Genomic DNA, 23345 nt, shown 5'->3' with positions numbered 1-23345 from the left:
ACAGGATTTTCATGGTCCCGTAGCATTTACCTGCTACCTTCCGAATCGAACTTTCAAATGTCAGCTCGGAATCAAGCCATATTCCTAGGTTTTTCACTTCTGTTTTGGGGAGGCAGTAGGCCTAATATTTCAGGCCACCACGCTGATGACCACATGGATGGCACCCTGCCTACCACCATTACTTCAGTTTTACTCCTGTTTAGCTTGAGGCAGTGTTTAGGCATCCAGTCTGCTACTTCTACTAAACATTCGGAGAACCGGGTAGCTGCTTGGCCCTTGTTTTGCGCTAACATCACAAATAGTTGTGTGTCGTCTGCATAGGAGAAATCGACACCACCTACTTCTTCATTCGCTCCGCCAATGGCCCCACATAAACGTTAAACAGGGTGGGGCTCAGGATTGAGCCCTGCAGGTCCCCCTGGGACAAGGGCATCATCTTAGATAATTATGTTTGTTGCGCAACTTGGAAGGTCCGTGTGGAGGGAAACAATGTAAACCAGCTCAGCGCCATACGCCTTATGCCACACGCCTCTAATCTTTGAAGGAGCAGCTTGTGGGAAATAGTGTCAAATGCCACACTGAGGTTAAACAGAATCAGTGCGGCCATTTGTCCTTCATCTGCATATTTACTCAGTGTTTCTGTGGCTATGAGTAACGCTGACTGTGGAATGGGCCATTCTAAAACCTGATTGGGAGGGGTGCAGTAAGTCGTTCTTGTTGATGTGGTCTATCAGTGGTTTATTTGTTGCTTTCTCTGCAACTTTGGCCACAAACGGTAGCAGTGAGATAGGGCGTAGATTTTCCAATACTGTTTGCTCCAGTGATGGCTTCTTCTTGAGTGGTTTCACAATGGCCTGTTTGTGTAACAAAGAAGGGTACCCCTAAATTAATGTTCGAGGCATATGAGCTGCAGATCCTACACTTAGCAATAGATCGCCACCTGGTGTTGGGCTCGGATGATTGCAGGTTGATGTCAACCTCCAATATCCCCAGGAGGACAAGGCATATGGTTTTACACCAAACAATGCACCAGACATCCCTGAGCCTTAGTGCTACCAACAAAACCTTCCCCTACAGAAGATAGTATTGGGTTTAATCATTTATTAAACAGAGCTGCCCTTTACCATGGAGTGTCAATGCACTCTGATGCCATTGAGGAGGATTTCTTTTTAGACACTTTAGAGCAGTCACAAAGGTCTACTCAAACATTAACTATGATCAAAGGAGTCATTAAACATGCTCCGGAAATTTTTAAAGATCCAGTAAGATGTAGGGTGCTAAATCCCAGAATAGAAAAAAAGTATAGACCAGCACCAGCTGACCCGGTCTATATTAAGGGACATCTGCCACTAGACTCTTTGGTAGTGTCAAATGCACATAAAAGAGCAAACTCCCAAACTTCTGGTAACACGCCCCGCCTGACAAAGAATCAAAAATGATTGATGCGTCGGGGGAAAAAGGATTGCTGCACAAGCAGCAAACATATGGCGCATAGCAAACACACAAGCCTTACTCTGACGCTACGACAGGGCTCACTACGACCAACTAGAAAAATTAATGGAACATCTCCCAGATCAATACAAAGATCAGGCAGCAGAGCTCTTACAAGAAGGCAAACTAATATCTAATGCCTCAATTAAATGCGCACTAGATGTAGCTGACACAGCATCCAGAGCAGTCAATACTAGTGTGATTCTCAGACGTCGTGCATGGTTACGCATTTCAGGTTTTAAACCAGAGGTACAAACTACTATCCTGAACCAGCCCTTCAATCAAAACCAGTTGTTCGGGCCAGAGGTAGACAACACACTAGAGAAGATGAAAAAAGATACGGACACAGCTAAGTCTATGGGTGCATTACAATCCACCCAGAATAAAAGTTCTTTTCACCGCTCCTTCTATGGAGGAGGCTCAAAGCAGACGGGTACAGAGACCACATCATCTTTTAAGGCAAACGCACAAACCTCCTCTAATAAAGGCTACTTTAGAGGAGGATACAGAGGCAACAACAATAAGGGAAGAGGCAGAGGTAATAACAACCACTCCTCTTCCACTCCAAATAGTGACTTCCCTCTGCCTCCCCTACAGCATTCGACTCCTGTGCGGGGCCGGCTTTCACAGTTCCTTCTTGTCTGGAACTCCATCACAACAGACAGGTGGGTAAGACAAATTCTCCAACATGGTTACTGCCTAGGACTCACAACAACCCGCCCAAACATACCACCCAGGCAGCGTCCAATGTCCACAGACCATATAACTCTGCTTCAACAGGAAGTTCAAGCACTTCTACAAAAAGATGCTACTCATCTAGTTCCTTTAGAGGAACAAGGAACAGGAGTTTACTCCCTGTACTTCCTAATTCCCAAAAAGGACGGGACATTAAGATCAATTCTCAACCTCAGGCCCCTCGACCACTACATACAATCGGATAATTTTCACATGATCACTTTACAACAAGTACTCCCATTATTACAACAGGGAGATTTTCTGTCCACACTAGACCTAAAGGACGCCTACTTTCACATTCCTATACATCCTGCGCACAAGAAGTATCGAAGGTTTGTCATACAAGGACAACTCTATCAGTTCAAAGTCCTTCCATTCGGGGTCACAACAGCACCACGAGTGTTTACAAAGTGCTTAGCAGTAGTAGCAGCACATCTCAGAAGACAACAAATACATGTCTTCCCTTACCTCGACGACTGGCTCATAAAAGCAAGATCGTTCAACCAGTGTGTACAACACACAAAACAAACAATTTAAACATTGCACGACTTGGGGTTTACGATAAACTACACCAAGTCGCACCTAGAGCCTTCGCACGTTCATCAATATCTAGGAGCTACCATAGACACATCGGCATCTCTAGCGTATCCCAGTCAAACCAGGATTCAAAGTATTCAGAACTTAGTCTCCCTTTTTTCAATGCCAGCACTCTCTTTAAGCCAGAGTGTTCATGAAACTAATAGGCAAGATGGCGTCTTGCATCTTTACAGTTCCTCACGCAAGACTGCAAATGCGCCCACTACAAGAATGTCTAGCACAACAGTGGAATCAGGCTCAAGGTCAGCTCACAGACCTGGTGTTGGTAGACAGCCGTACATATCGCTCTCTGCAATGGTGGAACACCAAAAACTTGACAAAGGGACGGCCGTTCCTAGATCCTGTTCCACAGATAGTGTTCACAACAGATGCATTCCTCACAGGATGGGGAGCCCATCTCTTACATTATACCACACAAGGTCAGTGGAACAATCGACAGAAGCAGTTCCACATCAACCATTTGGAGTTGCTAGCAATTTTCCTAGCACTCAAGACTTTTCAAGTACAAATACAACACAAAGCTGTCTTAGTCCGGACGGACAATATGACAGCCATGTATTATATACAAAAACAGGGGGAACACAAAACATTTGGAGATGGGCCATCCCTCAAAACCTACACCTCACAGCAGAACACCTTCCAGGAATTCACAACCAGATAGCAGATCTGTTGAGTCGTCAGTCACAACAGATTCACAAATGGGAGTTGCACCCGCAAGTTCTACAACCATTCTTCCAAATGTGGGGGCATCCACAGATAGACCTGTTTGCCACCCACTAAAATGCAAAATGCCCAACCTTCGCCGCCAGGTTCCCACACCCACGGTCGGAGGGGAATGCAATATGGATGAACTGGTCAGGCAGATTTGCGTATGCTTTTCCTCCTCTCCCACTCATTCCACTAGTAGTACGCAAGCTCAGACAACAGTCTCTCAAACTAATACTAGTGGCCCCCACATGGACACGCCAGCCGTGGTTCACCACGCTACTAGGTTTCTCACTGGTTCCACATCAGAAATTACGGCTCATGCCATCCCTGTTAACACAGAACCATGGAGAAATAAGGCACCCAGAACCAAGCCAACTGAATTTGGTGATCTGGCTCCTGAAGTCCTAGTTTGGTTACTTAAACTTACCACCAGACTGTATGAATATAATTAAGGAAGCTAGAAAACCCACTACCAGAGCATGTTATGCTGCTAAGTGGAAAAGATTTGCAATATACTGTTACAACAATCAAATGAGTACCTGCAATAAAAGCATTTATGGAAGGATTAAAACTAATTATCCCACCTAGGTTACCACCCGCTCCAGTATGGAACCTAAATGTGGTCCTTACAAGACTCATGGGCCCTCCTTTTGAGCCTCTACATAAGTGTGAACTGCAATTTCTAACATGGAAAACTGCCTTCCTTGTTGCAATCACCTCTCTTAGAAGAGTTAGTGAAATACAAGCATTCACAATAGAAGAACCATTTTTTCAGATCCATCCTAACAAAGTGGTTCTTAGACCCAATCCTAAATTCCTGCCAAAAGTGATTACTCCTTTTCACCTAAACCAATCAGTAGAGTTACCAGTGTTTTTTCAAAAAACGGACTCTGTTGCAGAAAGGACTTTACACACCTTAGATGTTAGAAGAGTTCTACTATACTACACAGACAGGACTAAATCCTTCAGAAAGACAAAACAACTATTTTTATCTTTCTCTCCCCCACACAAAGGCAATCCCATCTCTAAAGGAGGAATTGCCAGATGGATTGTAAAGTGTATTGAAATATGCTATCAAAAAGCTAAACATACACTAACAGTTCCTCCTAGAGCACACTCCACTCGCAAACTAGGAGCCTCTATGGCTTTCTTAGGAAACATACCACTAGAGGAAATATGCAAGGCAGCAACATGGTCTACAATACACACCTTCACTAAACACTATTGTGTTGATGTGCAAGGCAAGCAGCAAGCTGCAGTGGGCCAAGCTTTCCTTAAAACACTTTTTCAGTATGCTGCAACGGATACAAGCTACCACCGCTAGGGGAGACACTGCTGCACAATCGTTGCTAAGTGTAGGATCTGCAGCTCATATGCCTCGAACGGAAAATGCTACTTACCAATATGCATCTATTCTTGGCATGTAGAGCTGCAGAGTCCTACACGCCCTCCCGCCTCCCCGGGACTTGTATCCGTTCCAGTACTCATCTTACTTAGATGCACACGCATGGACATCCTTTCTCTTTACTTCTACTAACTCCATCATTTCCCATCATGGCGAAAAACAATCTGAGGATGGAGTCGATGACCATTCGCAGTATTGTCCAAGGGAGGAGTCACCTATCTCGTGACTACAAAGACTTCTTCCAAGAAGACAACAACCTGCAATCATCCGAGCCCAACACCAGGTGGCGATCTATTGCTAAGTGTAGGACTCCGCCGCTCTACATGCCAAGAACAGATGCATACTGGTAAGTAGCATGTTCCTTCCTAAATTAGGGAGAGTAATATGTGAATAAAGCGTTTAGGAAATGTATAACCTAGTGGACATAAATATACATGCAGAACGACCAAGAATGAGAGAAAAATTATTGGAAAAATATATATTTTTAATTATTTTATGTTGTAAGAGTTTTAATTATTTAAACATGGAGAGAAAAAAATATGGAATTATAAATCCTGATATTGGAGCATTGATAGATTGCCTACACATCATACAACTGCTGTTGATGCAAGGGGTTTGTAAGGCTAATCATGCACACAAGTTCATTCACACATGTCCTACATTCTTTTGATACATCAAAACATTTTATTGTTTGATATAGGACTTGGCTATGTGTGCCAACAGTAGATGACCTATAACAACAAACTTAAACATAAGATAATGAATATAAAACAGACATAATCATGGCTAAAGTAATTCAAAGTTCATAATCTCACGAGAGTAGGGAGCGCCATCATTTGAAACCTGGTGTCGTGGTTGAATAGGGTCTGCTCCGCGCCTCACTAAGTTACTGGAAGTCAGAGCGACAACAGCTCAATTTCTAGAGTTTTGAGGCCATGAGCCTCATATTTGAGTAGCCTGTCCCTGCCAGCACGCTGTTGGACCCCGTAAATAAACAAGGGACCGCTCCTGGTTTCCCGCCAGCAGGGTCTGGCCCTTGGACCACTCGGACCCCTTGGATCCACAGATGCATCCAGACCCGCGCCATTCATATCACATAGACTTTCCCTGGTGCTGGTCCTTTGCCGATGTCTGTGCCATCCCCATTTTTAACCCCAACTCCGAATTGAGCCGGAAAGGCAGTGTCCGAGGCAGACTGGCACAGATTGGAGCCATGCCTTCCTGGCTGGAGCCTGAGCACTATTCTTATGGGCTAGGATTTGTCTACTATTAGGAGTATTCGCTGGACCCTGCAGAATACCAGCCTCTAGATCCCAACATTGACTGGTGGGAGAACTTGGTGGAGGATAGTGGACTTGACATCTCCCCGAATACTGGCATGCTTTCTCCCCCTACCATAGGTACAGAGGAGGAAGCATACTTTTTCTATGGTGGTGAGAAGGGCGGCTGAGGTCCTCCACCTTCATTTTCACTCTGTGGCAGTCAAGACCAACGTCTTCAGCCGGGGGTGACCACTCCAAACAGCTTCTCCCTTTTATTGAAGCAGTCTTGCTCAGGACTTGGTCCAAGCTTTAGCACAGGGGCTCTTGTGAACAGGGCAGTTGCCACCGCCCTGCCCCAGGAGACCCCAGTTCCTCACGTACTGCCCTACCCCGGAGAGCTGAGCTGTGCAAGCCTCTGATTCCTTTGTAAATCCATTTGCATTCCCTACCGCCCCACCGGATAGGAACTCCAACAGTCTAAACACCTTAGGCAAGAAAATGTTTTCTGCAGTCAGCTTGGCACTGAAGTTTGGTTGTTCAGGTGCTGCCCATTGTTCCGGAGGAGGCCCGTGACACACCTTCCCCAGCTATGCTGACTGAAGAGATGCAGCTAAGTTTACTCGCTAGGCTGAGTTGTTTCATCAACTCTGGCCTTAATGCAGCATGCCTGGCTGAGGACAACTGGCTTTTCTGGAAATGTCCACGGGTCACTTATGGAAATGCCTTTTGATGGCTCTCGTCTCTTCAGAGACAAGGTGGACTCGGCGCTGGAGTACTTTAAGTACAGCAGGGTTATGGCCAAGTCTTTGGGCCTTTCCATGGTCCCTCACCAACCTCAGTCCACCTTTTGCGGCCATGAAAGGTAATTCCTCTGGGTCTTTTCACGTCCAACCATCACGGTGTGCAAGCTTCCTATTCTCTGCGTGGCGGAGGATGCGGTACCCACAGGCCATGTGGGTCTTGCAGTCAGAGGTTGGGCCAGTTCATTCCAGCTCCCTCTTCCTCAGCAGCCTTCATACCACTCTCACTTTCATGGGCACCCAGTAGGAGGCAGGATACAACATGACTTGGAGATCAAAAACATCAAACCGTTGAGTTCTTCAAATTATCCAAAGGGGCTACTCCCTCTCCTTCATGAATACACCTCCACCCATGCCACCTGCTTGCGACAGGCTGATGTAGGGCCATCTCTCCTTGCTCCACCAGAAAATTACTGCTCTCTTGGCCAAGGGAGCCGTGGAGAGGGTTCCGACACAAGAACTAGGTCGTGGATGTTATTACCACTATTTTCTGCTGCTGAATACGAACGGTGGCCTTCGCCCTATCCTAGACCTGCGCCCTCTCAATTTCTTCCTCAGGAAGTTACAAATGCTTATGCTCACTTTAGTCCTGTCTGCCCTGGACCCGGGAGACTGGATGGTAGCATTTGACTTGCAGGATGCATACTTCCACATTCCCGTCCTGCCTGCCCACATGCGTTATCTGCGGTTTACGGTGGGCCACGACCACTTTCAGTTTGCCGTACTCTCCTTTGGCCTTACCAGTGCCCCTCGGGTGTTCACCAAGGTGATGGTGATGGTGTCCGCTCATCCGCGGATATCAGGGTTGCCAGACTTATCCTATCTTGATAACTGCCTGTTGAAGGCCAGGTCGCCTCATGCAGTTGTCTCCCACCTCCAGAGTACGACAGATCTCCTTCATTCGCTGTGGTTCACTGTCAACGTTCCGAAATCATGTGCAATTCCATCTCAGACACTCCTTGTCATCGGAGCTGTTCTGGACTCGGTGCGGATTCAGGCTTATCCTCCTGAACGACGAGTCAATTATTTTCAGGCAAGGATACAGATGTTTCATCCTCTATCCTGTATTTCGGTGAGACAGACTCTGAGGCTTCTGGGACTCATGGTCTTATGCATCTTGCTTGTGAGACATGCCTGCTCGCATATGCAGGCTCTGCAGTGGGACCTGAAGTTCCAGTAGGCGCAACATCAGAGGAATCTCTCTGACGGGGTCCAGATTTTAGAGGACACTGTAAAAGATATGTAGTGGTGGTTAACGATCTGCAATTGGGTTAGCGACAGACCCCTCTTCCTTCCCCAACCAGATCTCTCAGTGATGACAGATGCATCACTCCTGGTTTGGAGCGGCAATTATGGAGAGGTGGACATCCCATGCCTTCGGTCTCTGGAGGAATCCGGACTCCACAGCTACGTTCTGGAGCCCCGGGCGATCCGGCCCCCATTAAAAGCCTTTGTTCCCTCCATCAAAGGGAGGCTAGTACAGATGCTCGCAGACACCACCCCCATGTGGTACTGCAGCAAACAAGGCGGGGTGGGGTCATGGACCCTTTCTCAAGAGATCATACGTGTCTGGACATGGCTGGAACGTTGGGGCATGTCGCTGGTGGTTCAACACCTAGTGAGCTCTCTTAACACGTGTTCAAGCTCTGCCGAAGATGTTTAGCGGATCACGAATAGTGTCTCCATCCGTAGGTGGTGCAAGGTCTCTTCAGCAGTGGGAAGAACCTTTGTTAGATTTGTTTCCAAGACGGATCTCGCTCGGTGGCACTTTACGTCATAAGTGGAGGTCGAGTCTTTTGTACTCCTTTCCACCCACACCACACTTGCCCAGAGTTCCCAAGAAGATCAGGAATGACTGGGTCTCAAGTCATCCTTGTGGTTCCCGAGTGGGCTTGGAGAGTTTGGTATCCTGAACTGTTGAGCATGGCCATCTGTCCTCTGCTCAGGCTGCCCCTTCATTAGGATCTTCTGTCTCAGCAGCAGGGGAGGGTTCTCCACCCGAGTCTGTTGATATTTCACCTTCATGCATGGAGATTGAGCATCAACAGTTGACCGCTTTCTATCTTCTGCCTGAAGTCTTCTATCTTGGCAGCCAGGCATCTCTCCACCAAGACTGTATATGCCTACCATTGGGGCAAGTTTGTGGCATGGTGTGCATTGGTACAGGTTGACCCTATTTCTGCTCAAACCTCTCAAGGCCCTTCTTTTTCTCCTTTCCATTGCCCAGCAGGGCTCTGCTGTGGGCACTTAAAAGGCTATCTTTCTGCCATATCAGCCTTTCTGTGGTTGCCTGATCAGCCATCTTTTTTCAAATCTCCTGTTCCTAATAAGTTCTTGAAAGGCTTGCAGCACATTTCCACCTTTACTCCTCATCATGCCTTAGTGGGACTTTAGTCTAATCCTAATGGTTCTGGTGTGTATCCCGTTTGAACCATTGCACAACTGTCCTCTCAGACTCTGTACTGGTGGCGATAACATCTGCCTGTAGGGTCCGTGAACTTCAGGCTTTTTCATCCAAGCCTCCATACCTGAACATCTAACCAGACAAGCTGGTTCTACAGACTAGAGCTTCCTTTTTGCCGAAAGTCATCACTCCCTTTCATATTGCCCAGTCCATGACCCTGCCTACATTTTCAGCTATACAACATCCCTCCATGGAAGAGGAGCAACTTTACAGGCTGGACCCAAAAAGAACATTGTTTTTCTACCTTGACGCCACAAGAGTTCGGATGGATGACCAACTCTTTGTGGGATATTTGGAGCGAAGAAGGGAAAGGCTGTTGCAGATACGGACTATCTCCCGACGATTTATGCTCTGCATTAAGATCTGCTATGTGATGGTCCGTGCTCTGCATTAAGATCTGCTATGCATTGGCAAAGAAGCAACCTCCCGAGTGTTAGTGTGCTCATTCATCCAGAGCAAAGGCTGCAACCTCTGCGTTAGCACATGGTGTTCCGGTCCTGGATCTCTGCCAGGTAGGAAAGTGGGCTTCTCTACATACGTTCACAAAGCATTATTGCCTGGACAGGCTGGTCTGTCTGGTACTTTGCTTGTTCGGTCATGCAGGACATTGTAGTTTGATTCACTTCTGTCGAGGTTATTGCTTGGATATGTATTCTAAGCAAAGGAATCTGTGTCCAAAAGTCTGTCAGATGAACAAGTTACTTACCTTTTGCAACGCCTTATCTGATAAACTCTTATCTGGTCACGGTTCCTTACCAACCCACCTATCCTCCCCGGCCCTGTAAGGGCATTGTAGTCACAGGGTTTTTCTCCTTTTAGGGCTATTGTTTTCCACACCAGTGGAGAGTCGCTAAAAAAAACAGACACACTCGAGTGGCACATATATATGTACTGCACATGTCTCTCCCGGCGTGGACCAACACTGCCACACAGCTGAACGACTCCACCACCTACAAGTGCGCAGAGGCACTGCTAACAAAAACTTTCCGGATACAGTTTGACGCCTGAGGATAATTCGGAGGTAAAGAATCCGCAGCTAGATAGTCTCTGCCAGATAAGGTGTTAGTGAAGGTAAATAACTTGTTCTTTACCTAAGATTGCATGCTAGTGAAATAACATGGTTTTGAAGCAGCTTGTGAGGACGCATGATTCTTTGCAGACAACACCTTCCGCACTGCTGTTTAAATAAGGGTTACTTTTTTCCTGTTTCCAATACCACTGGGAGTCTCATTCCATTCCCAGCCCCTGCTCTGGACTCGCTGGAGTCTATTGTTGGAATATTGTATCACTGGAGTTCCTTAATATTTGCTGTGCTCAGGCTGAGAAACTTTAAAAAGAATACTTTTTTTGTTGCATGCTTCAGTATTTTAAAGACTGTTTATTAAGATTACTTTTATTCAGAAAGTCTCTTTTGCCTTTTAGCATAATTATGTGAATGTGTGTTTGTGTCCAGGAAGATGCTTCCTTATTTGGTAAAGAGTTACTTAGAAGTGCCTCTTCAAACTTTACCACCCCCATGTAAGATACAAAAACACAATTGAAGAGACATGGAGGAAATTGATGAATGGGGGAAAGGGTCAAGGTCAAAGGACTGTCCTGTGGTTCCAATTATCTTTCCTTTGTGTCGTGGTCTTGACTCTGCAGTCGATGACAAGGTTAAAAAACATTTGCTACCAAAATGTTACTGACAACCACTCTTTCTAAGTTATCGAGGACCTCCTAAACTGTTGCATCAATTGACAAAACGAAGGCCCTGTAATTAAGAAGCCTCTTCCTCAGCGAACTTGTCACCGGTCTCCTGCCTGAATAACAACGGTTTCATCAAACACAATCCTGTTAAAAAAAAAAAAAGCGATCACTTCCCAAAACATTAACAATGTAAGTGTTCTTGTCGACATTGTCTCAGTCAGTGCCTCCTTGATTACTGCCTTGGTATTGTGTAAGCCCAGAAGATTCACGTGGAATTATCCGAATACATACTTGATGATGAAGATATAGAAGGGGGTGAAAAAATGTATTTATTTATTTGCGGGTTTGTAACGCGCTTGAATAAACTCCCGAAGGAGTATCTCTGCGCCTGGGAGCAAGGAAACAAAGACAGAGCAAAAGTAGCATCAGATAGATCTAGATCTGGTTTCTAAACAGCAGGGTTTTGAGCTGCCTTCTAAATTTTAGATGTTCTGAACATTGTCTGAGAGACAGAGGGAGCTTGTTCCACAGTGATGGTCCAGTTACAGATAGAGCTTTGCCTCCGTGTCTGGCGTTTCTTGCTCGGGCACCACCAGGAGAAGGTGGTTGCTGGATCTGAGAGATCGGGTAGGGACATATGGAATGAATTTGTTTTCCAGGTAGACAGGCTCTTGTCCGTTTAAGCTTTTATGTATTAAACAGCATATTTTAAACTTTGTTCTCTGCCGGATTGAGAGCCAGTGTAATTGGTCTAGAAGAGGTTTGGACGCGGTTCTTGGAGGGACATTCAGGGCCAGACGGGCCGCCATGTTCTGGATTACTTGGAGCTTGGCCAGCACTCCCTCGTTTGCAGAGAGTAGCAAGCCGTTACAGTAGTCGATCCGACTTAGAACAAGAGCCTGTACCAGAGTTCTCCTGAAGGAATCTGGGAGCAGGGGAAAAACTTTGCGCAACAGGCTGATAGTGTGGAAACATGAGCCTATGACATATTTGCTGTGCTGTTTCAGCGAAAGTTCTTGATCTAAACGGATCCCCACATTTTTAACGACCTGCTTTGGTTCAGAAACTGCTCCCAGGTCGTGTGGCTACCAATCAGGAGTCCATAGCATTTTAGCCTCCCCGAACAGCATGAGGTCTGTTTTGCTGACATTGCACTGAAGGCAGTTAGAGGACATCCATTGTGCTACAGCCTTCATGCCTAATGAGAAGGAGTTCTTTACTTCAGTGGAGATCCCAGTGTCATCCGCATATGACACTGGGATGAAGTCATACGTGCGCATCACTCTTGCCAAGGGTGTCACGTAGATGTAGAGGGTTGGGCTCAAACAAGAGCCCTGTGGCACCCCTTTTGAAATCTCTACCTCCACTGAGCGATAGGCACCCATGGTGACACTCTGGGTGCGATTGGATTAGAAACCCCTTAGCCAGGCAAGGGCTTTGTCCTTTAGTCCAATGTTCGCCAACCGGTCAGGCAGGATGGTATGTGACACGGTGTTGAACGCTGCCGACAGATCTAATAGTACCAGGATCACGGCGTAGCCCTTGTCCTGGTACATATGCAAGTCGTCTTTGACTGACAGAAGGGTTGACGCCGTGCTGTGCTTCGGCCTGAACCCTGATTGAGAATAATCCAACCCCCCTGCATGTTCAATATAGTTAGACAGATGACGGTTGACATGCTTTTCAGTCAGTTTCCCTAAGAATGGTAGCAGGGATATGGGCCTAAGATTGGATAATTCAGTCCATGGTATGGCGGTATTTTTCCTGATCGGTCTTACCAAGGCCCATTTCCATCCCCTGGGGACGTCACCCGAGCTTAGTGAGAGATTCACGAGCCTCTGGATCACAGGGCATAATTCTTAAGCAATAGACCTGTGACCTTACACCCTACCCAACTGATCATCAATTTCTTCTATTATCATTTACCCAAAGAAATTGCTTTCTAGAAGAAGAGGACCAATTATTCAAAGATGCATTTAACCTACATTATTATTTGTTCTTGGGGGATATGTACGAAGACATTCAAATTGAAGCAATGTTGTTTTGGTGGGTTTCCATGCAATTACTGCAAGTAGAGTTTCAAAAGCTGTTCTTGGCACATACAAATGTTTCCAGTTAATGCCAAAATATTCTAATCTGAAAAAGTCTGTTGTGCTGAGTACTAGATGTTTACGCCTCCCTTGAACCCTGTGGCGAACTGTTTCCTCTTTCCAGTTGATTGTAAACATTTTTCAGTTACAGCAAGCAGCCAAATAGAAGGCTGCTTTCCGAGAAATAGGTGTAACTAACAGTGATGTAACATCACAGTTACTTTATGAAGTATTTCAGCTTGGTTATTAGTTGCAAGTTACAAACGCACATGAGCAGCGAACTGAATGAGCTAGTTTACTCTTTGTTATCCATATTTGTTGAATAGGTGTACCTGTGGGTTTTATCACAAAGGAATGTATAAGCATTACATGTTTAAATTAACTTGACTTGTGTTTTTTAAAGACTGTACGGAAGTTATTTTATTTTTAAAGTTTATTTTCCTATTTTAGGTGGAGAATGAAACTGTGTTATCGACTTACACCGCGAACGATCTTTCCATGATGAAATATATCTACGAAAGTGTATTTTTTGTTGCTCGAAAACCGGAGTAGATGCCCATACAGAGTGCTGCTTAGACAAAAATCGCTCTAGTGAAACATTGAAGAGGACACAGTGGGCTCAAACTTCATACTAATCTCAGCTCAGCAGTGCCTTCATATTCAGAACTTGAATAAACTGTTTATTGTCGGAATAGTTCCCTCTTGTTAACCACTATACATCCTGTGATACTGATATTTTGTCAGGAGGATTTGTGGAAAGGTATTTACTTTAAAACACCACCGGAAGTCCTCTGGGAGAAAAACTGTTTCTTCATTTTAAAGTGCTCCTTCAACATGTTGACCTTCTCCACCAAAGCTGCTCTGGAGCCAGATTAGCTCATTTCTTGCAGTATCTAAAAGGGAATACATCTTCAAAATGAAATTAAGGCTATCTACAAGGACATCATAGCCTGTCTGTTAAACGTCCTTTGTCATCCTGACCCTGCTAGTGTTTAAGACTAAACTACTCTACCAGATCTGTACGGTCTTCTGCAGTTGGCAGCATTTTCTGTTTTGGTCTTCACTGATGGATTGGTTCTGCACATTCCTATGTTTTATACATTTTTTGAAGAATTAATCATAGCTGTGACTAGGACTGGAAAGTTACCTTACTCTTAGGTTCTTGCCTTTTTAAAACCTGGTAATGCAAACAAAATGTTGACATTTGTGCTGAATGTGAAATATTGTACCTCTTAAGAGATGGATTCTCACTGGTTGCCCTTGAAAAATAGAGTTGTACAAGGGAGCTAGCATTCTTACTGTAAAAACGTTATGATCATTACTAGGTGTTTTTATTAAATGTAAAAAAGTAAAATGGCTTACTAATTTTAATGTTTTAATCGCAGATATCTCAAATCATTCAAATCAGGTATAATAAATGTGTACCACAATGAGGCCTCACTATAGTACCTTGCAATTTATCTGTGTGAGCTACATACCTTCTAAGTGTAGTTACAGTTATGTGCATGAATTGAAAAGTATCTTCCCAAAACGAGTATACTGGATAAAGCAAACCACTTGACTCATAAAAGTAGTGGTTCTGAAGAAAAATGTGTTGTTACTACCAGACTGATAAATGTAGACTGCGGTTCATCAAAATGTTTAATGTGCTGCTTGAAAGGCTTCTGCTTTTTGGGCAGATGAAGTTGTGATATTCTTTTGTAAACCAACATTGCAGACTTAATGAATGTGTGCACATTGCCCACTTAAAATATGTTTTATTAGATGGGAGGAAAATGAATACTACATAGGAATAGTTAAGCTTGTCAGAGAACAGTAATCTGCATATCGGTGGGAATTGGATGTGCTGATAATAAGGTCTGCAATTGGTTACTTGTACTTTAGCAAATCTGATTCTCTAGAACGTTTTCCTCTACAAATTCCACATTTGAAGTTTTCTCATGGGAATCTCCACGTTAACGTGCGGTGATGTGCTGCCTTTTTTCTGTATTGACGTTGAGCTGCTGTTAGGTGTCCAAGAATTCTATCCTGTCCCTGTTGTTGATTAAATGAGCACAAGCTCTTTAACACTCAGCCCACCAAAGATTGAGATGTGGTGGTATCCCACCAGATTTCAAATGTAGCTCAATAGATTTTTTTTTAGGATTCTTGCAGAGATTTATTTTTTACTAGGTCCTCATGCTTGCTGACCATGTGACTGTTCTCTTGTCCAACTTGCCCACAGTCCGCTACACTCTGCTACCTGTCTATCTGTTGCCCTCTGTTTGTGCCCCCCCCTGCTTGTTTCTTGCTCTGTTTTGCCTGTAATGCTAATTTTTCTTATCCTCAGTTTTGCAGCGTGAATCTTTCTGGATTCACTATGCTGTGCATTATTCATCCGCAGTCTAGTGGTTAGGTCCGGAATCGTAGTCTTTTTTTTGGTTTTTGTTGTTGTTGTTTTTTTTCGTAGCCCAGGTGGGCGTCGACGTTCCACCTTTTGGTGCCCTTCCTGTGACGTCTAGTACAACCACGGAGTCTGGTCCTGGGACAGGGGGCAGCTGGACCCAATTTACTAGTGAAAAAGAAAAATATTGCTGACCCACCTCCTTATTTAGTCTCACTATAAGTTTTAAGAGACAACAAACAAATAACCAAATCTCTTTGTTTGTATGGGTAATTTTATTTAACTCTTTTGTTCATTATTTTTGGTAAGATTTAACCAATTAGTAGGCGAGAAGAACACTCCATACATCTATATACAAATACAAAACATTAAGACATATATTTTACAAGTACAAACAAGTAAACAATAAATCAAATAATCATCAACAAACTTCTCGTATTGGAAATGAATAACAATTCTGTATGCGCAAATAATTAATCTTTGCGAGATAATCAGAAACCGCTATTGAACCCAACAGGTTGAAAAATGGATTTGACAGACATCAGAAATTAATCCACGGTTATTTTTGACCATAGAAGCTGCACTCATCACGTGCAAATATTTTGAACTCTCTATCTGTCGTTTGCCAACGCGTTTCGAATCTGTCGAGAATTACAGATTCTCCTCAGGGCTCTTTCAATGTTATCAATCTAAACAAAAAATAAAACGAAGTTTGTTTCAGTATTCAAAACTTATTTGCTAAAATACGTTTTTCCAGAAACCCCCTAGGAGAGGCTGGACTCAACTGTACTAATTACCTCTATGGAGAATGCGGTGGGCTCTCGTGGTTCAGTTTGTACACGAGGAAATGAACGCCGCAGAAATCAGTGAAAATGAAAGATTTGTTCTGGAAAAATAAATAAATCAAAGACTTACAAAGCCATCTAAAGCAGTGTCAAGCGACTACAACAGACCTAATGCTACACACTCATACCTTCTTCAAGTGGCATTGAATGCGGTATTAGGTTCTCCGTGTGCTCCTTTTATCCTTTCTGTGCGACCTGTAAAGTATGAAGGTCGCGCTCAGTATTGACATAAATTGTGGTTGAAAAACGTTGGTGGAGTATTGCGGGAAAACGTAAAACCACCTACCCAAATATGTGGTAGTAGACACGGGGCGTCAGCCGCCATGCTGTGTGTTTGTTGTCTTAATTTGGTTTAGTCAGTAGCGGGGTCGTGTTCCTCACCGTTATATCAAGAAGCGTCTCGCTCGCGCTGTAAGACAAAACTGGGCTCTTTAGTCACTCACCCTGTGCGGAGTAAGAGCGCCGTAGTCTCACGCATTGGGAGTATCGCAAATGCTCACCTTCCAGCAGTCGGGGCGAACCAGGAAATGAGAACGCAGGGGCAGCCAAGTGGCTGTCAAGGGCTCCTACATCACTGCGAGCCTCCAGCTAGGCATTATGGATATTGTAGTTTCGAGCTTGTGGATACATGATTGAATTACAGTCTCGAGATTTCAGAGATTGAATTCAACCCAGTTTGGGTACTGTTGAACTTAAGTATTAAGTAAGCCTCTTTTTTTTAAAAGGATCTGGTCTATGTTGATCCCCATTTTTGGTTGATTAATGCTGAAAAGCACTGTCCAAGTGAAATCATTTTCCCCGTGTTGTTTTTCGGAGAAATGCTGGACGAGGGGCGCAGTTAACACGTTCTTTTTAATGCGCGACCTGTGTTGTGTCATGCGCACGTTCACCTGCTGGTTGGTCTTACCAATATAGATTTTGTGGCAGGAACAGATTATGGCATAGACGACATTTTTTGTTTTGCAATTGGTGAAACTGGTGTGGGACCAGGACATGTTAGCATGTTGGAAAACGGTGCCCTCGATAGTTGAATCGCAAGCGATGCAGTTTCCGCACCTATGATGTCCCTCAATCGGTTTAAGACCCCATTTAGATAACAAGTCACTTTTAGGTTTTGCCAATCTAACGTCCGCACGGACTAGTTGTTGGCCAATGTTCTGATTTCTTCTAAAAGCGAATATTGGACGGGGAATGGGTGTCTCTAATTGTTCCAGTAGATGCCAATGTTTCAACACCATTTGGCGTATATTATGGGTTTCGGGACAGAATGTCGTTACGCAGACCAGCTTCTCAAGGACACGATAGGTCGCCCTGGTGGATTCGATAAATTCTTATGAATCTTTGGTGAGAAATATGCCACAGGAGTTCTCTGACATTTCTTTACCAAGAAGTCAATTTCTTTCGGGCATTCCTTGACGTGGAAGTGCGAGATATTGATGGGTCCTTGAAGTCCTCCCTTTTCAAGAAAGCAACGGACAGAAATACCATACTCCACTATGGGAGTTCACATCCTAGAAACCTAAGAGCGAATTTGCCGTATGGACAACTCCTGCGAATCAGGAGGAACTGTTCAGAATTGGCACAATTTGAGCAACATGGATCAAAATTTTGTGAAGAACTAACACAACGAGGGTACCCCAAAAAGCTTCTAAAGCATTCTTTCAAAAGAGCACGTTGCACACCGAGGGAGAGCCTCCTTGAAACAAAAGTTAAACGTGACCTTGAGAAGCTGGTCTGCGTAACGACATTCTGTCCCGAAACCCATAATATACGCCAAATGGTGTTGAAACATTGGCATCTACTGGAACAATTAGAGACACCCATTCCCCGTCCAATATTCGCTTTTAGAAGAAATCAGAACATTGGCCAACAACTAGTCCGTGCGGACGTTAGATTGGCAAAACCTAAAAGTGACTTGTTATCTAAATGGGGTCTTAAACCGATTGAGGGACATCATAGGTGCGGAAACTGCATCGCTTGCGATTCAACTATCGAGGGCGCCGTTTTCCAACATGCTAACATGTCCTGGTCCCACACCAGTTTCACCAATTGCAAAACAAAAAATGTCGTCTATGCCATAATCTGTTCCTGCCACAAAATCTATATTGGTAAGACCAACCAGCAGGTGAACGTACGCATGACACAACACAGGTCGCGCATTAAAAAGAAAGTGTTAACTGCGCCCCTCGTCCAGCATTTCTCCGAAAAACAACACGGGGAAAATGATTTCACTTGGACAGTGCTTTTCAGCATTAATCAACCAAAAATGGGGATCAACATAGACCAGATTCTTTTAAAAAAAGAGGCTTACTTAATACTTAAGTTCAACAGTACCCAAACTGGGTTGAATTGAATCTCTGAAATCTCGAGACTGTAATTCAATCATGTATCCACAAGCTCGAAACTACAATATCCATAATGCCTAGCTGGAGGCTCGCAGTGATGTAGGAGCCCTTGACAGCCACTTGGCTGCGTTCTCATTTCCTGGTTCGCCCCGACTGCTGGAAGGTGAGCATTTGCGATACTCCCAATGCGTGAGACTACGGCGCTCTTACTCCGCACAGGGTGAGTGACTAAAGAGCCCCGTTTTGTCTTACAGCGCGAGCGAGACGCTTCTTGATATAACGGTGAGGAACACGACCCCGCTACTGACTAAACCAAATTAAGACAACAAACACACGGCATGGCGGCCGACGCCCCGTGTCTACTACCACATATTTGGGTAGGTGGTTTTACGTTTTCCCGCAATACTCCACCAACGTTTTTCAACCACAATTTATGTCAATACTGAGCGCGACCTTCATACTTTACAGGTCGCACAGAAAGGATAAAAGGAGCACACGGAGAACCTAATACCGCATTCAATGCCACTTGAAGAAGGTATGAGTGTGTAGCATTAGGTCTGTTGTAGTCGCTTGACACTGCTTTAGATGGCTTTGTAAGTCTTTGATTTATTTATTTTTCCAGAACAAATCTTTCATTTTCACTGATTTCTGCGGCGTTCATTTCCTCGTGTACAAACTGAACCACGAGAGCCCACCGCATTCTCCATAGAGGTAATTAGTACAGTTGAGTCCAGCCTCTCCCAGGGGGTTTCTGGAAAAACGTATTTTAGCAAATAAGTTTTGAATACTGAAACAAACTTCGTTTTATTTTTTGTTTAGATTAATAACATTGAAAGAGCCCTGAGGAGAATCTGTAATTCTCGACAGATTCGAAACGCGTTGGCAAACGACAGATAGAGAGTTCAAAATATTTGCACGTGATGAGTGCAGCTTCTATGGTCAAAAATAACCGTGGATTAATTTCTGATGTCTGTCAAATCCATTTTTCAACCTGTTGGGTTCAATAGCGGTTTCTGATTATCTCGCAAAGATTAATTATTTGCGCATACAGAATTGTTATTCATTTCCAATACGAGAAGTTTGTTGATGATTATTTGATTTATTGTTTACTTGTTTGTACTTGTAAAATATGTCTTAATGTTTTGTATTTGTATATAGATGTATGGAGTGTTCTTCTCGCCTACTAATTGGTTAAATCTTACCAAAAATAATGAACAAAAGGGTTAAATAAAATTACCCATACAAACAAAGAGATTTGGTTATTTGTTTGTTGTCTCTTAAAACTTATAGTGAGACTAAATAAGGAGGTGGGTCAGCAATATTTTTCTTTTTCACTTCCTGTGACGTCGGCATGCTTCCTGCGGATGCTCCCACCCTTGGACGCCATCTTTAGATTCTTTTTTCCGCCGTTGGGTCTGGATCGTTCCCGATAGGGCGCCAGAGATTTGGAGAAAAGAGAAGCCAAAAGCCAAGTTTTTGGGAAGAAAAGAGTTGAGAAGACTAAGTGAGACTACATAATTGAAGGGGACGATGAATGAAGAGGATCTTCGAGGAACTTCGACGTCCAGAAGAGAATGCACAATCAGGGGGCCCCCTGAAAGCATGAGGTAGACAACACACCATTCAAATTCTTCACAGCATATGGCTGTGACTCTTCAGGGCTGGAAGAGAATAATCAAAATAATAATTAAAGAAGGCAAAAGGAAAACGCAGTTGCGTCACTGTGGAAAGGGGGATCACCCGTGATGTGGAAACCAACACAGAAGGGGTAGGAAGATGAAAAGGTTTTTTGTGTGTATTTAGCATTTGCTGAAGTTTAATCAATTTAACAAAAACACAATGTAAATACCTAGTGTCAGAGACAGAACCATTGTGTGGTGACTTCCGGCGCAATTGGTGTAAAACAGGTCATCAGTCTACGTTTACGACACATACTTGGTACCGTGCAAAAGTGTAGTGAGGCAAAAAAACTGGTATAGGTAAACATAACCGAACTCACTAGAATATCCAGCGAGTCACGAGATAAACACACTTAATTATGTCGAATTGTACAGATATATACAGTGATTTGGGTAGAAAAAAGGTTCTCAAAGTTTCAGAACAAAATCCATTGTTAATGCGACATATGCGACAAAGTTTAAGATGGAAAGGTGCATCAAAATTATTTCAGATGCGCATAATTACTGCCATTGTGCACGGTTTACTGAGCCCAAAGCGCTCCAATAAAACCACCACTACCCGTGGTTCGCCAGAGTAGTTGCGTCGACCTCAATCGGTTTCCAAGTGCGGGAACATCGACTGAGGCCGGCCAAGCCCCTTTTAAGGGAAAAAATAATAAAAGGCTAGACCGCTCTCATGTAGAGACCGTTAGATCTAGAGTATCAAGCACAGAGATTTCGTCTCCTTTCATTTTAAGTAACTCTTCCCTTTCTGACCGGTCTCTACATGTGAGCGATCTAGCCTTTTATTATTTTTTCCCTTAAAAGGGGCGTGGCCGGCCTCAGTCGATGTTCCCGCACTTGGAAACCGATTGAGGTCGACGCAACTACTCTGGCGAAACACGGGTAAGAACTCAAGTCTCTGTTTACCTTTGGGCTTAATTAATTGCCAAATCCCGAGGACTTCCCCTTTTTTTTTAAATACCCCATTTTCTGTTTCAGCCACAGCTCTCCAAAACTTGTAGATACAACAAGTCCTGTTACTTACAGACCGGCACCGGCAACCCGATTAGTGCCGCCCGTTTAAGTCTTAGACCACCCGATTAGGACCGGGTTGGAATTATCACTGGTTCCCCGGTGAGTGTTCCCTTCCTCTTTTTAGGTTACTTTTCTTACTATTGTCCTTAAACTGAGCACTGGAAAGGGAAGTGTAACTTCCCCTTTCCTATCCCTTTCACCCTCTGCAGACCACGTCCTCGATCATTCACATCAGGTACTTATGCTCCCCCGTACTCCTTACCATTCCTTTTCACTTATTAGACCTCTTAATTTTTCCCTTTTCACAGCTGTACATTAATTTTTAACTTGTTCTCAAAACCGTAAAATTACCCGTTTATCGGTGACACGGTAGTGGGGGTTTTATTGGAGCGCTTTGGGCTCAGTAAACCGTGCACAATGACAATGCCGTAATTCACATTTCAATCATTTATCTGTGGTGTTCATTTCTAAATGCGCAGACCAGAATCACGCTGAGCTGAGCTTTGGCTACCCGGTTGATTTTGGATGTTTATTGATTTAAAACGCTCTTACATTTACCAAACTGTCTAATAATTGTTAAACCGCATTGGACTATAAACAATTGGTATTTTCCTTCCGAATCCGCAACAAGAAGTTTTACTTGGGTACGATAACCTTACTGACGGATACAATTAGGTTCACATCTCATATGTGTCATTACACTGGAAGTATGAAATACGATACTGGGTTGAGACCTTTGAAAAGTTTGAGTTTGTCTCTTTTCATTTCCCGCTGTTTTTCCACAGGAAACTAATTAGCATATCGCATAAATTATGAGGCACATTGCTCCTGAAAATTTGCCCATTATGTTGCACTAACAAACTGTTTATCTGGTTGGAAAATACAGTACTAAATTGTTTATGAATTAGTCACTATATATTCTCCTACATTTCCCCACAGGCAGTAATTATGCGCATCTGAAATAATTTTGATGCACCTTTCCATCTTAAACTTTGTCGCATATGTCGCATTAACAATGGATTTTGTTCTGAAACTTTGAGAACCTTTTTTCTACCCAAATCACTGTACATATCTGTACAATTCGACATAATTAAGTGTGTTTATCTCGTGACTCGCTGGATATTCTAGTGAGTTCGGTTATGTTTTCCTATACCAGTTTTTTTGCCTCACTACACTTTTGCATGGTACCAAGTATGTGTCGTAAACGTAGACTGATGACCTGTCTTACACCAATTGCGCCGAAGTCACCACACAATGGTTCTGTCTCTGACACTAGGTATTTACAGTGTGTTTTTGTTAAATTGATTAAACTTCAGCAAATGCTAAATACACACAAAAAACCTTTTCATCTTCCTACCCCTTCTGTGTTGGTTTCCACATCACAGGTGATCCCCCTTTCCACAGTGACGCAACTGTGTTCCTTTTGACTTCTTTAATTATTATTATGATTATTCTCTTCCAGCCCTGAAAAATCACAGCCATATGTTGTGACGAAACACGTGTCGGCTGGATTTGTGTTTGACAGTAATTCCCAGGTTGGGAACACTGTGGGTGAATAAAACCTTTGAAAATTATACGCTTTGTCTGGTTTATCCCTACTACAACTACTCTCAGACAAACCAGTCTGTTTACGCTTATTGTGTGCTCTGGACTCTTGCCCAATTCACAGAAAAGGAGGTCCCGTCCTTCTTTCCTTACAGAGGTTAAGGTTTTCCTCTGGCCAAGAAGCACCAACTAAAATATCCTTTTGAGAACTCATTGACTAATATCCTACCGTAACTAGTTGAGCGCCACATTTCTGAACACTCTAAAAAACGACTCGCAGAACTCTCACA

At 43.8% G+C, this 23345-nt stretch overlaps 1 protein-coding gene across 1 annotated transcript in view; it reads left to right on the top strand.

Moving 5' to 3' along the window:
• The window catches only part of LOC147665140 (protein-L-histidine N-pros-methyltransferase CARNMT1-like), a 171659-nt gene extending 156775 nt beyond the window's left edge, over nt 1-14884 (top strand). The window contains exon 8 of the mRNA XM_086949737.1: nt 13692-14884. Coding sequence (XP_086805863.1) covers nt 13692-13793 — 102 coding nt within the window. The 3' untranslated portion in view covers nt 13794-14884. The remainder of the gene's footprint in view (nt 1-13691) is intronic.
• The last annotated feature ends 8461 nt before the right edge of the window (nt 14885-23345 follow it).

This window comes from Lissotriton vulgaris, unplaced genomic scaffold, assembly GCF_964263255.1.
Source record: "Lissotriton vulgaris unplaced genomic scaffold, aLisVul1.2 SCAFFOLD_1042, whole genome shotgun sequence".
Lineage (NCBI taxonomy): Eukaryota > Metazoa > Chordata > Amphibia > Caudata > Salamandridae > Lissotriton > Lissotriton vulgaris.
Note: the sequence above shows the minus strand (reverse complement) of the source record. Positions and strands in the feature narration are given on the sequence as shown.